Below are 17,972 nucleotides of genomic sequence, written 5' to 3'. Positions count from 1 at the left end.
GATATAAAAAATAAATAAATAAATAAATAAATCAAAGTCCAATAGAAAGAAATGTAGCTGCCAGAGGCTGGAAATTATGTACTGTAAAAGTGCTCCATGGACAGATGGATTATCTCCCCCATATTTGATATTAACTGTAAAAGCATGTTAAACAGATCACACACATAGGACTTAGATCTTTGCCTCACTGAGATGCAGTAACAACAGCTGTTTTTTTCATTCAAACTGCTTTGTCCACACTCATGTCCAGAGGACCATGCATTTCCCTTCTCTACATGGCAATAAACAAGGAACTGAGGAAAATGGGAAAATCATTAACTAAGTACTCATTTTCTTGAGGTCAACAATTCAAAGACTACATCCCACCTTCTACCCTATGAAGATGTTAATTGTTGACTACAAAAATTGAGACAAGTGAACAATAACATCTCGAACAACGTCCCTAAAGGTCTTCATGTCATTTTTCCCCTTCTCATGAGCCAGGTAAGTAAGGGACAATCCCTGTTAAACATATTCTCAATGACAGGAGTAACAAGATTATTCTTCTGAGGATAAACATCAATTATCTTAATCTCTCTTTAAAAGGAACATAACAGTCCCAATTAAATGGCCATTCATGGATATGGATAAAGAATTACATTAAGAACTGTGTTAAAAAAAAAAAAAAAAAAAAAAAAAACAGTTGGAAAAGGACGTGTGACAAAAACATTCATGTCCTGAGTAACTGTAGCAGGACAATGAACACAGACTGGACACGATGGCCTAGAGCGCACGCGACACCATATAAAAAACGGTTAAACGTGTCGGAAATATTTCCATAGACTGCACTTTCCCCCACTAAACTCAATAAACTGCATTCATTCATTTATGAACCCTTTATAATTATCGAATGGAGATGTATGGTTTAATATCCAGAACTACATACTAGCCTTCGGGCTCGACTGGGTGGAGACCAGCAAACTGACAACATTGTTTCAAGTGATATTCATTTTAAAGCGCAGAGATGGAAGCATAATTACAGTGAGTGGAAAAAAAACAACTCCCTTCACCAACGTGGGGCGAAGTGGGCATGAAATTTATGGTCGTATGTTTTGAACACACCCAGGATCAAGCCAACATACAGTACAGCGTTTTATGAGAACACGTGACGGACTTTTTACTCCCCAGTGTTGTTGGTGAATAGGCTACATGTAACACGATGAAATGACCAAATGATACACTGTTCAGACCATCCGTTGATCACAAACATACTCGACCACACACCCAGAACTACAAGAGGCTTTCTTTGACTCAACTGGATATGAAGCCAAACGCATAGGCTACAATCACACAAGCTTATACAGTTCTGCAAACTAACTACAACCCGGTCAGCGAAATTCATTGACTGATGATGGAGAGCTTTTGTGCACGTGGGAACTGTCCCATTGTCAAATGACAAAGATGAATTCAATCCTTTCTTTAACGCGCTCCATGCCTTTTTTTTTGTTCAGGCAATTTTCTTATAAGCACATACAATAACAGCAGACAGTAAAACTGAGCCAGTTTCTTTGGAGTGGGATCATAACGATTCCCAGCGCTTTCCTAATATGAACCCACTTTAACAGAATGCCGCACAAGTAAAAGCCTGTGTTTTTAAGAGTCTCAGACATAAGGTGAGATAATAGTGGCCACTTACCAGCGTATAAGAGCTTTGCAATTCTTCTATGTAATGAAAACAGCCGACAATTATGTACAAGAGTAGGCTACTTAAGGTAAATATCCCACGTCCCTGGTGGTTAATAGCGCCGTATATGTACCAAAAAGGGCAAATTATAAATTCACCCGATTCAATCCCTCTAGTCTCCTACTGACACATTTCGGTTTCCTCTCCCATTCTCTCTCCCGGAGAACGGAGATTGCTGAGCGTTCCTCGCGTCCCGTTTCCTGTCCTGCCCAGATTCAGCGCTCGACCAATCAGCCGGTCATAAGGAGGAGCGTGGATCGCCCCTCTCTTCCCAAGAGCACACCAGCAGGCCGCTACTGGTGCAAGAGCACAATGGGCGAGAGGCTGCTCACTGCAGAGCCAATGGGTGGAACAGCTCCCCTTCGCTGGACGTAATGGGTGGAGCTAGACGGTCCAACCACACCCTAACCATACCATAACCCTAGTATCAATAAACTTAACTCCACCCATTAAGTCCACAGAGGTGGAACTGGACTTGAAAAGCTCCACCTATTAATTAGGTCTAGAGAGGGGGAGCTGGACGTCGTCGGCTGTGCGGTGAGCACCACTTGCAATGGGCAGCACATGTACTGGATGTATTATGGCACTGGACTACAGACGGTTAGAATAGGCTAATAAAATCCATCTGTTTTATTAGGTAGTCATCCAGGATTAGCTCTGTCTTCTGAAAACCCGTTTTGCATAATTTAGACGCAGTCCTGATTTCTACGACTGTTTGAAATTAAATTTTAGTTAATTTTAAATTTACATTAAATATTCGATTTTCTATTTAGTCACATCACATGTGATAAGTAGATATGTTACATAATAAATCATTTAATGTAAACTGTAAAAGGCTTTAGAAACGTAGCATTTCGTTTGTTAGTTGGGTAGTTTATTTGTTTTGGAGAACGAAGTAACACAACTAACACAAAGTGTAGTAACGTTCTCCCCCCAGCGGACAAAACCATAAATGCAACAGTCAGCCTTTTGTGCTGTTCACTATAACAAAAAACCTAAAAAAAAAAAAAAGTTGCACGCCTACTCCGTTTTTTTTAAGTTGGATTAAAGCAAACGCCAAGTTATTACCAAACTAATAATAATTATTATTAATAATAAATTAATAAGAAACTATAATACTAAACTAAAACTAAAATAAATAAAAATAACTATATTAGTTGTTTTCTAATTATTTATTTCTAATAAATTATTTAAATTAGGTAATATGTTTATTTAATTGATAATATATATATATATACAGTACAGTGCAAAAGTTTGGAACCACTAAGATTTTTAATGTTTTTAAAAGAAGTTTCGTCTGCTCACCAAGGCTACATTTATTTAATTAAAAATACAGTAAAAACAGTAATATATTGAAATATTATTACAATTTAAAATAATAACTGTTTTCTATTTGAATATATTTCACAAAGTAATTTATTCCTGTGATGGCAAAGCTGAATTTTCAGCATCATTACTCCAGTCTTCAGTGTCACATGATCCTTCAGAAATCATTCTAATATGCTGATCTGCTGCTCAAGAAACAATGTGCACAATTGAACAAAATATTTGTGTACAATATTTTCTTTTCAGGATTATTTGATGAATAGAAAGTTCAAAAGAACAGTGTTTATCTGAAATCTAATCTTTTGTAACATTATAAATGTCTTTACTGCCACTTTTGATTGATTTAATGCATCCTTACTGAATAAAAATATTAATTTCTTTAATTTCTTTTCAAAAATATAAAAATAAAAATTCTTACTGACCCCAAACTTTTGAACAGTAGTGTATAATGCTACAGAAGCTTTGTATTTCAGATAAATGCTGTTCTTTTGAACTTTCTATTCATCAAGGAATCCTGAAAAAAAAGTACACAACTGTTTTCAACATTGAAAATAATCATAAAAGTTTCTTGAACAGCAAATCAGCATATTCAAATGATTTCTGAAGGATCATGTGACACTGAAGTCTGGAGTAATGATGCTGAAAATTCAGCTTTGCATCACAGGAATAAATTACTTTGTCAAATATATTTAAATAGTACACAGTTATTTTAAGTTGTAATAATATTTCACAATATTACTGTTTTTTACTGTATTTTTAATTAAATAAATGTAGCCTTGGTGAGCAGACGAAGCTTCTTTTAAAAACATTAAAAATCTTAGTGGTTCCAAACTTATATATATATACATTTGATTTATATACAAATTATTTGGGAAAGCACTTAGTGTACAACCTTAAACATTAAAACGCTGTAATGAGACACCTAATAACACATGAATGGAATATCATTGGGATGTTCCAATACTCTCTGTTTGGAAGCACTATAATGCCAGTGAATGGGAGGCTCTGTAAATATGTTGTCACGTTTTGTGGTTCACACAGGAAGTAGATTTAAGGGGGTGCTAGTGCATGTAGGGGTCTGAAACCAGTTCTAGGTTTAGATCTAAATATAAAGATAACCACAAAACCTCATTATTTGCATCTGTTCTCATCTCATGAATAATATAAGAGGAAACTTGATTAATCTTTCTTTCCATTAAGGAAAGAGCACAACGAACACAGATCATCGTCAGCAGCATCGTGGGTTGGTTTCAGTGTTCTGTGAGTTGGTTGCCATAGAGATCACTGCCTCTGACGTGCACCCAGTTTTAGATTAAAAACAGGAAACATGAAGACTTACTAAATCAGCTTTTTTTTTTTTTTTAAAGGCATTTCCCCCCACATCATGTGTATGAATGTGTCACCCTGGGTGTCAGATAGTCAGAAAATGCTTTGTATGCACTTGTGTTTCAATTCATGTAGGCCTTTTCTGATCAAGGTTGTGTACATTTCTGTCATTTTATCTTTGAAGAGTCCTCTTAGGAGCTGACTTTCTTTTTCTTCCTCCCTCTCTCTTTCTTTCATTTTCTGCATCTGTTACTCTCAAGTACAAACCCACTTTAACCCTAAATAACCCCCACTGACAACTACTCAAACAGACAGTTTACTAGAAAACACCCACAGGGGTCTCCTTTTCTACCTCCCCTCACTGAGGAAACACCAGCTACTGTATGATGCCATGAGAATCTCTACCAAGTGCACTATATGAAACCTTAACATGCAAATAACATCAACCACAAAGGGTGCAAGAAGAAAATGGAAACTTCCTGTTTGGCTTGCGATCCGTTCTTCTGTTACAGAATTTCTGTTACGCGCCATACTTACAGAATAGTGAAGTAGATCTGCCGTTTTAACAGCACTTCCATTGTGTGAAGACTTAGAATACAACAGATGGAGATTTTCAGGACATCTGTGACCCTTTTAAGTATCTGTCTCTTCCATAGCACCCTATCTGAAACACAGAGCATATGCAAAGGTAAGATTTTGATTCTTGTGCTAACTTTACAAATACGGGTAAAATAGACACCTATACAAGTTATATGCCTTTGTTTTCTTAAGTCTTGTATCTAAAATGACCCTTAAAATTACTTTTGTTTGTGTAGCCTAATGTATTAAGGCTGATTCACTACTATTAAACCATTTTTACTTGAATAAAATCAGTTAGTGTAAGATTAGCTGTTACCAAATGAAGTACTTTTTAGATTGTTTGACAAAACCCTTATTTAGGATGGGACGGAATGTGGCTAGGACCAATGAGACCAGTGTCCTGGGGTTTCTAAATGCCAGTAGTTTTGAGCTGAAAGGCCTGCAATGGCTTGACACCCAAAAACAAAGCACTGCAAATGTAAAAGTGAAACTGACAGAATTTAAATTTGAGTAGGAATCAAGATACCTTCAGTTTGTCTGTTTTATCAATTATTTGTCAAATCATATTTGCGAAATATGAGGTTGGAATTACAACAAACTAAAATATTAAAAAACTAAAGTCTTAATATTGATAAAAGCTCAAAATGTGCATATTTTAAGTAGAAATTATGAAATGTAAAGTCACAATTACAAGATACCATCAAATCGTTTGTGTACACCCTGACAAAAATATTTGTGGGGTGACAAGAATGCCCCTATGGTAGTCAAATATAAATAAATAATCGATAAAAGATTAAAGTTAGTTATGTATGAGCAAATTTCATTTTCAGTTTTTAATTTGTTTTTTAATTTTAAATTTCCTTACATGTCAGCCACACTGAAATTTAAGCAACATCATACATTTGTGCCAGTGCTAAATCTTTTAAACATCCAAATGCAATCTGACTGATTGAGTGATATTGTGCGATCACAGTATATTTACCACTAACATTTCATCTGTGAGGCAACAAAGTACAATAGAGTACATGCAGATCACACTTTATATTAGGTGAAAAAAGGGACAATGTACGTATTGAGTTCATGTTAAAACACAGCAAAACACTTTTGCTGGTATTGAGGTTGGATGCTGGTAAGGTTAGGCACAAGTTTTGTGGTATGGGTAGGTTTAAGGGGTAAGAGAAGGGCCAACAGTGTAATTATAGATGTAATCAGAAATTAATTATAGCTGTAATTACATGCAGGTATTTTTTAAAAAATATAAATACAATGTAAAACATGTATGTTCACAATAAGTGCATGGTATCAAATGATTGATTTAAATGTTAGTACATAAGACACTTAATATAAAGTATATAAACTTGCAGCAATATTCTATACATTTTGCAACAAGCTGACATGTTTGCCATTGCCACTGACATTCTGAGAATAGAAAATGCAATGCTGAGAGAGTTAATCATTCTGCATGAGTATGATTCAGTCTTTCCTTTTTTTGTTTCCAAAGTGAGCTTCAAAGCAGTTTGTTCACACAGAAACTTTATCTCTATGACAATATTTCTCCACTCTTACAGACAAAAGTTCTGATGAAAGATTTGTAAAAAAAATAATAAGAAAACAGTTCTTCGGTTTTGTTATTCTGGCATATATTCTGTACGTGCCTGTGCACGTTAATCATACATAAAGTTATTCAGGAACCACCAGGAACTGAAAAAAATAATTAACTGTTCTTATATCTGTAGTTAACAAAAAAAAAGATGTGCGTATATCTTAATGCAATAGCAATGCAAATGTAAGATATAGGACACATAGAGCCTATGAGCGATCTTGAGAACAGAAGCCATCTTCTGCTGACTGTGGTGATTTGTGGGTTCCATAACCACTTCTGCAAAATCAGACATCTTCTTCTTTAAAATAATGTAATATAAGTACTATAAATTAACAGTTTAACAAACCATTCAGAGATTTCAGGTTTTGAAAAATGAATGCTTGAATTCTGTGTATTAAGCAGTTGTGAAATGTTAATGATGGAGCTATGTGACTTTTGTCTTCTCTACACTGCAGGCAATCTTCCACCGGTTAAGCATGTGGCAGTGGACAGCAATGTTACTGTGCCCTGCCCAGTACTCAGTGCAACAGAAATGGACTTCAAATTGTTTAAAGGCTCAGACCAGGTCACCTCCATTTATATCAAGATAAATGATACATCCATCAACAAAAATAACAACAGCCCAAATTTCCCTGCCGATCTCATCGTTAATCATCTGGATAACAGTAGCAGTTTCATCTTGTTCGGTGTGACTACGAATTTTACAGGCCTGTATACCTGTGAGGCTGAGATAATCTATCCACCTCCTTTTAAGAAAGTGCCACACACACCACAAACTATTGTGTTTGTTGAAGGTATGTTTACTATGGTTGTTATTGTACAACAGACTGGAAAGTCAAGCATTATCTAGAGAAAACAACTGCCAATATGACTGAAAATTTGTTTGGAATTTGTAAATCACATTTCGTGTTTCTCCTTTTGTGTGTGTCAACAGAGAGACAAGTTAAAATTAGTGATCTCTGTCAACATGGAAGTCACCTGGTTTTGTGGATTGTGTTTGGAGCCATGGCCATATATGGGGTGGTAATGACTTCCATCGTTTTCATTTTGCGGGTAAATACTTATTTGCATTTTCAAAAATGCTCATTCAATACATTAATTAAGTGTTTTACAGAGTATTAGAGTATCAATTTGGTTGACATGTATCATGAAAAATATCTCTCATGTTGTCTTTATTATATTATATTATATTATATTATATTATATTATATTATATTATATTATATTATATTATATTATATTATATTATATTATATTATATTATATTATATTATATTATATTATATTATTTTAAATAATGGCATACAGTTGTTATAATGATTATATCTTTTTACAGTATAATTTGCTAACAAATATTAATTTATTTATGGATTGATTAAAACTTTGGCAACAGTTCTTTGAAATGTTGGCTAATTTATATTAGCTGTTGCTGATGCACTTGGTCGATAATTGTATTTTTGTTTTTTTCCACCCCCCATGCCTGCAAATCAGATCAAGTGCAGTCAAATTATTACTCCCTTCAAGGACAGAGAATGCAGACGGAAATGGCAAGGGGTTCAACATCCAACCTGGCAGGGTTTTCACAAAGACACTGTAGTATGAGACTGTCTGACAACATTCTATGAAACCTGCAAACAACATCAAATCAGTCAGCCATGTTTTAAAAATGGCACACAGCAATGGTGACATCCTGAGAAAAATCCAACTACCTTTAAATGTTTTCATTGTTTTATATGTACCCATATGTAGCCAAAATATTATTAGCCTTGCTGGCATGTGTGTGTGTGTGTGTGTGTGTGTGTGTGTTTTAACATTTATTTTGAAATAAACATAGCACAACAGTCTCTTTGCTTTTCTTCCTGTATGCACGCACATACAGTGTTTGTCTAAAAGGAGATATACTATGGACTTAAAGTAACTAACCCAAACCTGTTCCAGTCACGCCATTAAAACCACTGATGGGTGAATAACATAAGTGAATAACATTGATTATATTGTTACAATGGAACAGGTGGTTTAGGATTAGGCAAGTGAACAGGGAATTCTTGAATTTCATGTGTTGGAAACAAGGAAATACGGGTCAGAGCAGTGATTATGGTATGAAGAGATGGCAGTATGATGTACTATGGGAAGAAGTTAGCCCTACGGAAGCTGTGCTATGCAATGTTCTGCTGGAAAACCTTGTGTCCTTGCATTCATGTGGTGATAAAGGTGTTGCATTGGCCTCCAAATTCCCCAGATCTCAATCTGATTAAGCATCTATAGGATGTGCTGGTCCAACAAATCTGATGGAGACCCCACCCAGCACCGTCCAGGACTTAAAGGATCTGCTGCTAATGTCATGGTGCCAGATACCACAGGACATTTTTCTCAAATTGTAAACCTCTTTTCTTTTTGAGAATATCCCCAAAAGGAGGGTGTGAAGCTCTTGCTGGTATGCCTAAAGCAGCTTTTGCAATTTATCTTATCATTTTGATAATCAACAAGCAATAACACAAGACCTCCAGTGGAGGGCGACGTAGGATTTACATTCCATACGCCAAGATCCGCTAGTCTGAGGCGCACTGTTAACTGTTGACTGAAATTGAGTCTACTACTCTTGTAATTCTCCCTCCCTTTCTATAATCACCCCACCCTCTGTGCTAACACTCTTAAAGAACAGTCTACCCACGCGACTCGCTCATCAGAGCTACAGCGCGCTTTCCAGTGACTACAGTTTCACGCGCACAGGGCATTCTCTCACAGAGGCGCGCGCAGATACAGGCAATGGGTGCGCAGAATATTTCAGCGTAGTAAGCTTTAAGAGCCTTTTAATAATTTATGGCACAAGGTATAAGTCTTTTTTTAATATACACTGAATGCAATATTGTTAATAAATATAGTTTTACAGTGATTTAGAAAGCTATACTCCTTCCAGCTCTCGCGGGCCGTTTTGACTATGGATTTACATAGAATGAATGAAACTCAGATCCCGTTTTGGGAATGCTCAGGAACTCCTGACAATTCCAGCGTGAACAGCTCTGCGTTAAGCGTGGAAGTTAACGCCACCTGTAGCAATGCGTCAATAATTCAGAAATTCAAGCCCACACGACCAAAAGGTGAGGACAAACCAATGCATGTCAACGTTTGTGTTATTTTTATTTATTTATTTTTTCTTCTGTTGCATATATGTTATTATTATTATTATTATTATCATCATCAGTACATTTCTGAGTTAAATTACCAGTCGTTTTTATGATATAAAAAAGCATGTTTATGTGAGATAAACAACATGAAACGTCTTTTCCCCAAAAACAAATCATTTATTATTAATATAGCTAAAACAGCATGGCTGAAAATTATGAAATCATACATTTCCAAAGCTACTACGCCCCAGCAACCAGTACTGCACATTGAAGACGCATTGAAGAAAAAAAAAAAAAAAAAAAAAAAATTCAGCAGCTTGTTTTTCAGTATGTTTGTGAGTTTATTTTTTAAAATGCTCATTAAAATGTGTTTATTTTCTTTCAGTAGTATACAGCAGTAGCCTATATTTAATATAATCACTATTTTAAATAACATAGTCAATATTTTCCTTTGCTTATTATAATATTTTAAGAACTTAAGGAATGTCAGAGGTAATGGTTAGTGTAATTAAACCCCAAGGATGCTATTTGCATTTTTCAGTTCACATCAGCATTATAATATTTTTTGAACATACAAATGTGGTGTTTACTTCATTAGGACATGGACCAATAATCATGGTTAAATACGGTCACTAGGTATTCGAAACCATGTCACCAAGAATGAGAATGATGATCCTATTTTGAAATAACTTTTTTTTTTTTTTTTTTAAATGTACCATTTTGTGCAAGGTTATGAATCATAGTGACACAAGTCAGGGGGGGTTAGTTTGGCAGCAGAACAAACTGTCTGTAAGGACCTTCAGGGTACAAAAAATAAACAAATAAATAAAAAATAATAATTTCAAACATCTGTAATTTGAGATATCTAACTTGACATTGATGAACCTAATAACCCCCAAAGCTGGGAATAAATTAATTCCATTCGATTTCATTTTTTATGCACCCATAGCAGATTCTTTCATCTGATTACGAAACTGCAACAGCATTTCACTCACCTTTTTCTATTTTATGGATCCACACGTTAGTGACTCACTCGATCAGGTGGTTCTGCTCTATGAAAATGTGGTGAGATTATCTAGTTTTAGCTTCTCATTTTAGAGAGTTCTGACACGTTATCTTACAGTGTAAATGATGAAAGGTGGTGGCAGTTGGCAAGACAGTGATTCATGCATGAGCATAAATTTGGAGTAGTTTTAGTCGAAAAACACAGTAGGTTTTCAACAAATTCATATCTAGCATAGGGGAATTTTGATTCACAGATATAAAAAATGAATGAATTATTTGGAATCTGCATCACATATAAACATATATTAGGCTATTATTTCATCAAATGTTGTCACCACTAACCCAGTAGTGTCATCTGAGCACAGATTAGAACGTTCCAGTTCTATAATTGCCATGTCTGATTACTATAATATGTATATATAGTAAACAGAAATAGTAATTTCAGGATTGTAGAAAAGTAATTATGTATACAGATTCTCTGACTGGAGAAATCCCACTCTGGGCTGTACCCAAGGGTTCAAGGTGTTGCTGCTTAGTATGGCCATGTTTGGTGACGTAACTAAACCATCTGGCTGCAAAGAGTTTCTTCATCCACTGACAGCGATTCAGAAATATCTGTGTATTCTGACTTTTTTTTGTTTTGTTTTGTAAGAAACATTTTTTTAATGAAGAGTCTTAAAAGTGTAATAATCAACATTTTTCATCACAGTATAGCCACTAGCAGATGTAAAAACAATCAACCTGGTCTTGCAATCAATCAATCAATCAATCAATCAATCAATCAATCAATCAATCAATCAATCAATCAATCAATCAATCAATCAATCAATCAATCAATCAATCAATCAATCAATCAATCACCCCTTTTTAAAATGATAAAATAATACTAAAAAATGCTTCACATAAAGTACAACTGGCCAACTATATCAGTTAATACATCTCTCTCTCTCTCTCTCTCTCTCTCTCTCTCTCTCTCTCTCTCTCTCTCTCATGTTATGTACACATTTAAGAAAACAGCATTCATTTTGGAGAAGGGAGGAGCTGAGAAAGTTAGAAACATCTTATGAAATAAAACATCATGTAGCGTGTGGGTCTAACAGTAGGTGGAGATATTTGACAACTGCTATTAATGGCCACTTGCAAGCCCAAATACATAAATGTGTTCAGGAAATAAGCCAGGATATTAAGTTATTTTAATATCACAAATACCTGTGTTACCTATTTCTATACAGTTGCGATGAGGATGTATTAGTATGGAGATATGCTTTTGTTTTAATTTTTGAACTATTTTTTGAACTATTTTTGAACTATTTGACTATTTTAGAAGAGAAGGGAAACGTATTACCTCACTTTATATTTTTTCCCTTATGTAAAAGGAGCACTTTTCTTAAAACATGTATTATTATTTTTCACAATGAAAGATTTAGGGTAAACATTTATATTTTTCTGATAATATTTCACAAATCTCTCTTATGCTCCACTGACTAGCTGCCTTCTCCATCTTGCTCACTCATCTCCTGTTTCTTTTTCCGTTTTTGGTATTCTTATAGTGGCTTCGCCATCTCTTGCCAACTACCTGATAGAATGTGAATTGTGGCATTTTGAGACAAACCTCTCAGTGTCTTAAGGGGGAGCAGTCATTTTAGCGTACTTGTGCAAACTGGCAATTTAAATCACAAAATCATTCAGGAGTTGTTGGTTCTGCTGGATCCCCTGTCTGTTCAGGGCTTTAGAAACACCCAATCCATCCTCATTTGTTATGACGCCCCTGGCTAATTGGTCCCATCATGCATTGCAGCATGAATAAATTATGTGGTATATATAGTATCACTGTTTGCTGGCTTTAAATGTAAATAGTTGTTGTTTTTTTGTCATTAATGTCAGTTATTTGTTGTAGGGTGATGTTAAGAGCTCACCTTTTTTATTATTTTATTTTTATTTATTTTTTTATTACTTATCTATGTTAATTGTTGGGGTCCATGTGCATGTATATATGTTCTTCAGAAGCAATAGTCATAGAGTTAATTACAGAAACCCTTTAAAAACCCTTTCAAATGCAAGACTGAAATGCTGACAAATTAAAATTTGTCTTGTGTTGTTCTGTAGCATTCTGTAGCAAGGCATCTGTAGTTGCCTTGATACGAATTAATTGGCTGAACAGGATATTGTGCATTTAGTGAAAAAAAAAAAGGTTAAATAAAGAATTGTTACTGTGGAAAATCATTTAGTTTTATTGAGTTGACTGGTGTAGAGAAAAATGAGCTCATTCTTTACTAAGTATGAGACACTTAGCTAACTGCATTGATGTCATGGTTGGATGCTTAAGCTGTTTTTCTGTCTTTGGCACTGAAATTGAACAGAGGCTCTTAACATTAGACTTTGGCACTGTGCCTGAATAAAATGGCTTTAATTTTTAATTGGCTTCAAATTACAGCAAATCCTTTTACCCAGTCTAATTATGTGACATTCTAAAAAGGACAGACTTACAGACTCTCATTTACTAATTTTAATTTATTTATCAAATTTAGACGAAACGTTTTCATAAATTTGGCACAGATAATGCCTGTAGATAATTCTAGAATTCCAGAATAAGTAGAAGTAATGAAGAAAGCACCTGAAATGACCAATGAATAAGACAAAAAGATTAATTATTTAAATGCACACATCTGTGTTTTCAAGGACGAGCATGCAAAAAAAAAAAAAAAAAAAAAAATAGACTTTGCTTGAATCAAATAGAATGCCTCATATGTCAGGTGTTGGTTGAGGAAAGGTTAGGACTCAATCACAGAGTACAAAATGAAAACAAAAAGCAACATAAACTACCCTGTGAGGCAAAAACCTCCTACTTTCAACTTTTAAAGTCATAGAGCTGCACGATTCTGGAAAAAGAACATAAAAAAAAGATGGAATCAATTAATTTTTAATCGGTTTGAATGAATGATTCAGTGACTCACTCATAAAAACTTCACTTGTTTCATTACTTGATGAATCAGCATTTTTGAACGAATCTCTTGAATGTATGATTCAATGACAAATACGGGTGCTTCTCAAAAGGAAGGATGCATCCTAGTAAGGCTGCATATCTCTGCTGCCATGTCAAGTCATGTGCTCAACAAAAATTACACACAAGACTAGACAAGAGCACATGGTGTGGGAACAAACACCTAGTAGATCATGATAAGAGCACAAGGCTAAAAAACAAGATCAAAAGCCCATCCTCAAACAAAAACACAACACATGAGCACATGAACTGCGAAACAGTAGACAGAACATGGATCTAGATGCTGATGAGACAATACACCACATGATTGTCCTGTCACCAAGCTAAGACCAACCAAAGTGACAGGACAGTGACATCATAATGTCATCACTTTGCAGTCCCTATTTAATTTGATGTAATTTATTGATTTAATTTAAGTAATTTATTCTGACATGCAGTGCAGGAGGAGCTTCAGTTGGTAGGTACTGTTCCTGTAACAGTAGAGAGCCGGTACTACTCCCAGCAGAGCAAGTGAACAGAGGAATTGTCAGGGTAGAACAAGGCAACATGAGAAACAGAGCTGTCACAACAGTAAAATACACTCGGGCTGACACTGAAAACTAGAATGAGCAATACACTGTGTCATTGGTTCATGACACCATATTAACTGTAGTGGTGCCGACACCACTGACTGTGACTGACTGCACTGTAACTGGAGGTGCCTACAACTCAAATGTACTTTTCAAATCTACAAACCTGGTTCCAAAAAAGTTGGGACACTGTACAAATTGTGAATAAAAAACAGAATGCAATGATGTGGAAGTTTCAAATTTCAATATTTTATTCAGAATACAACATAGATGAAATATCAAATGCTTAAACTGAGAAAATGTATAATTTTAAAGGAAAAATAAGCTGATTTTAAATTTCATGGCATCAACACATCTTAAAAAATTTGGGACAAGGCCATGTTTACCACTGTGTGGCATCCCCTCTTCTTTTTATAACAGTCTGCAAATGTCTGGGACTGAGGAGACAAGTTGCTCAAGTTTAGGAATAGGAATGTTGTCCCATTCTTGTCTAATACAGGCTTCTAGTTGCTCAACTGTCTTAGGTATTCTTTGTCACATCTTCCTCTTTATTATGTGCCAAATGTTTTCTATGGGTGGAAGATCTGGACTGCAGGCTGGCCATTTCAGTACCCAGATCCTTCTTCTACGCAGCCATGATGTTGTAATTGATGCAGTATGTGGTCTGGCATTATCATGTTGGAAAATGCAAGGTCTTCCCTGAAAGAGATGACGTCTGGATGGGAGCATATGTTGTTCTAGAACTTGGATATACCTTTCAGCATTGATGGTGCCTTTCCAGATGTGTAAGCTGCCCATGCCACACGCACTCATGCAACCCCATACCATCAAAGATGCAGGCTTCTGAACTGAGCGCTGATAACAACTTGGGTTGTCCTTGTCCTCTTTAGTCCGGATGACATGGCATCCCAGTTTTCGAAAAAAGAACTTCAAATTTTGATTCGTCTGACCAAAGAACAGTTTTCCACTTTGCCACAGCATTGGTGGAATTGGTGATCCTTTGCCCATCTTGACTTCTGAGAGATACTGCCGCTCTGGGAGGCTCTTTTTATACCCAATCATGTTGCCAATTGATCTAATAAGTTGCAAATTGGTCCTCCAGCTGTTCCTTATATGTACATTTAACTTTTCCGGCCTCTTATTGCTACCTGTCCCAACTTTTTTGGAATGTGTAGCTCTCATGAAATCCAAAATGAGCCAATATTTGGCATGACATTTCAAAATGTCTCACTTTCAACATTTGATATGTTATCTATATTCTATTGTGAATAAAATATAAGTTTATGAGATTTGTAAATTATTGCATTCCTTTTTTTATTCACAATTTGTACAGTTTCCCAACTTTTTTGGAATTGGGTTTGTACAAATAGCCATCCTGCAGTCCAGAACTTTCACCCATAGAAAACATTCGGCGCATCATAAAGAGAAAGATGCGACAAAGAATACCTAAGTGTAACTAAGGGAGACTCAGGCAGGGGATCCAAATGCAGCGTTTTATTAGAGGTGAGCGTGGTCGTACAAGCAGGGTCAAACAGGAGCAAACAGGTACAGCAGAGGGTATACAGAAACGTAATCCAGATACAGGCAGAGGTCAGGACTGGCAGATATCACTCATAAGTCGGTATACAAAGCAAGGGTCAGGACAGGCAGCAACGGGTCAATAAACAGGAAACAGGCAGGATCTGTAACAATAAACAGGCAGACAATAAACACAGGGAAACGCTCAGAAATGTCACACAGGGTAAACAAGACTTTGCAATCAGGATGTGTGTGTTTGAGTCATTTATATTCCAGATAAAAAGCTTCAGGTGTATGTGGCAGATGATGATTGGAGTGGAGTGTGCCCATGTGACTGGCAGGGAGGATTATGGGAAATGTAGTCCGGGAACTGGCAGGAACAGACGGTGATCGTGACATAAAGACAGTTGAGCAACTAGAGGCCTGTATTAGACAAGAATGGGACAACATTCCTATTCCTAAACTTGAGCAACTTGTCTCCTCAGTCCCCAGACATTTGCAGTCTGTTATAAAAAGAAGAGGGAATGCCACTCAGTGGTAAACATGGCCTTGTCCCAACTTTTTTGAGATGATGCCATGAAATTTAAAATCAAAATATTTTTCCCTTAAAATGACACATTTTCTCAGTTTAAACATTTGATATGTCATCTATGTTCTACATGTAGAGTAGAAATGTTATTCTTAACAATTGTATGATTTCCTGAGGTTTCCATTGTACTCCAAATTCCATCTGTTTATGCCCAGGGACAAAAGAGCAATGTTTATGAATTCTGTTATGAAACAGAGGAAGTAAACAGCAGAATGACACAATACTGTAAACCAGTCCCTGCTAAACTGTTATTAATTCTGTGCAACAGAATGTATTTATTAGCTGCTGTTTAATTAGATGAATAATGTAGTTGTTTTCTTTTTTTTTTTTTTTTTTTGGAATATATTACTAATATAGTTTTAAGGATCTTACATTTTTAAGAAATGCTGAAGAATCCAATTTAGACATAATAGCATTTAGACATAATAGACTAACAGACTAAACAAGATTCCAACAGATTCCAGCTTTGAAATATTATTTCTGCTTCAATGTAAAAAATAAACCATGTAATTGTGAGATGAAGTTTAAAATAAGAAATATAAAGTCACAATTACGAGAGATAAAAAGTTGCAAACTTCCCAAAATTTTGTAGCAATTATTAAAAATAAAGTTAACATTATTAAGCTGAAGTTATGAAAATAAAACTGCAATTATGAGATATAAAGTCTGTCACAAGGTGTCTGTAATGAATTGCACAACAATGAAGAATACAACAAAAACTTTAATTAAGTCTTTTATTTTAAACCAAACTCTGAATATATATTATATTATCATATAAGCAAAATACCACAGCGTTTAATGACCAATCAGCGACAATCAACACCGAACAAAGAACTGTGAGAACTTAATGCTTAAATACACAGGGAGTAATCAACAGAAACTGAAACAGGTGTGTAACATAATTAGTAACCAAGGAAACTAACAAAGGAAACAGGTGGGCAGGCAGCCAGGGAAAACCAAAAATAAAACCCAAACAAACTGAACAGTCACATTGCAAGATATAAAGTCAAAAATATGACAAAAAAAACTCAATTGTCGAGCCAGAATCAACCGCTGTAACAAGAAAAATGATTATCAATAACGTCTACACGCTAGGTGGTCAAAAATGCATAGAGAATACTTTGAAGTGTGTGATTGATGGTGAATTGATTGTTCAAACCTGAGGCGAGGAATCCACTGTCAGCCACCTGCCTGGGAGTGTGATTACTTTACGGATTCCTCATCTGAGATCAAAAATATCATTTTCTTTCTCAGTACTGTCTGCATCATTACTGTTCTGATGAGGAGATGATGAGGAGATGATGCCATGTAAACAGACCCCCCTCAATTCGTTTCTCATAACCCATAATCACACAACACATAAACTTCAGCTCATCAGCTTGCGCAATAAAATATATGAAAATATGTGTTGCAAAAGACGGATTAAACATTTCCCTTTGAAAAGTTAGCTCACTTCTTTATTAAAGTTGGCATGAAATGGAAGTTGTGATAGTCTTTCGTGATGTGTATCTGAGAAAAACAGCTTCTTGAACAAGAAAAAAATGTAGGGTGGGACTTAAATTTGTCCATCAATAATTGATTGGATTGTTGGATAGTTGACATTCACTA

General features: G+C 35.5%; 3 protein-coding genes across 7 annotated transcripts in view; 2 read left to right on the top strand and 1 right to left on the bottom strand.

Moving 5' to 3' along the window:
• Positions 1-1,908, bottom strand: part of raph1b (Ras association (RalGDS/AF-6) and pleckstrin homology domains 1b) — a 63,378-nt gene extending 61,470 nt beyond the window's left edge. For 4 of the 5 annotated variants that reach the window (XM_067405227.1, XM_067405231.1, XM_067405232.1 and 1 more), the window contains exon 1: positions 1,676-1,908. The gene's annotated coding sequence lies outside the window, so the exon portion shown is untranslated. The remainder of the gene's footprint in view (positions 1-1,675) is intronic. The other variant, XM_067405233.1, reaches the window with a different exon arrangement.
• Positions 1,909-4,604: 2,696 nt separating this feature from the next.
• Positions 4,605-8,395, top strand: si:dkey-1h24.6 (T-cell-specific surface glycoprotein CD28 homolog). The gene is made up of 4 exons (XM_067404729.1): positions 4,605-5,063; positions 7,013-7,351; positions 7,492-7,610; positions 8,049-8,395. The coding sequence occupies exons 1-4, from the start codon at positions 4,979-4,981 to the stop codon at positions 8,157-8,159; spliced, it is 654 nt and encodes a 217-aa protein (XP_067260830.1). The 5' UTR covers positions 4,605-4,978; the 3' UTR covers positions 8,160-8,395.
• Positions 8,396-9,495: 1,100 nt separating this feature from the next.
• The window catches only part of cckbra (cholecystokinin B receptor a), a 28,815-nt gene continuing 20,338 nt past the window's right edge, over positions 9,496-17,972 (top strand). The window contains exon 1 of the mRNA XM_067404604.1: positions 9,496-9,655. Within this exon, the coding sequence (XP_067260705.1) occupies positions 9,496-9,655 (160 nt within the window). The remainder of the gene's footprint in view (positions 9,656-17,972) is intronic.

Source organism: Chanodichthys erythropterus, chromosome 12 (genome assembly GCF_024489055.1).
Source record: "Chanodichthys erythropterus isolate Z2021 chromosome 12, ASM2448905v1, whole genome shotgun sequence".
Taxonomy (NCBI): Eukaryota; Metazoa; Chordata; class Actinopteri; order Cypriniformes; family Xenocyprididae; genus Chanodichthys; species Chanodichthys erythropterus.
This window is presented reverse-complemented; position numbering and strand designations above follow the sequence as displayed.

Bases quoted from the DNA above. Each gene is read 5' to 3' on its own strand.
- si:dkey-1h24.6 (XM_067404729.1), top strand. From the start codon at position 4,979: ATGGAGATTTTCAGGACATCTGTGACCCTTTTAAGTATCTGTCTCTTC. The intron at 7,352-7,491 runs GTATGTTTACTA...GTGTGTCAACAG, and splicing joins AACTATTGTGTTTGTTGAAG to AGAGACAAGTTAAAATTAGT. The intron at 7,611-8,048 runs GTAAATACTTAT...CCTGCAAATCAG, and splicing joins CCATCGTTTTCATTTTGCGG to ATCAAGTGCAGTCAAATTAT.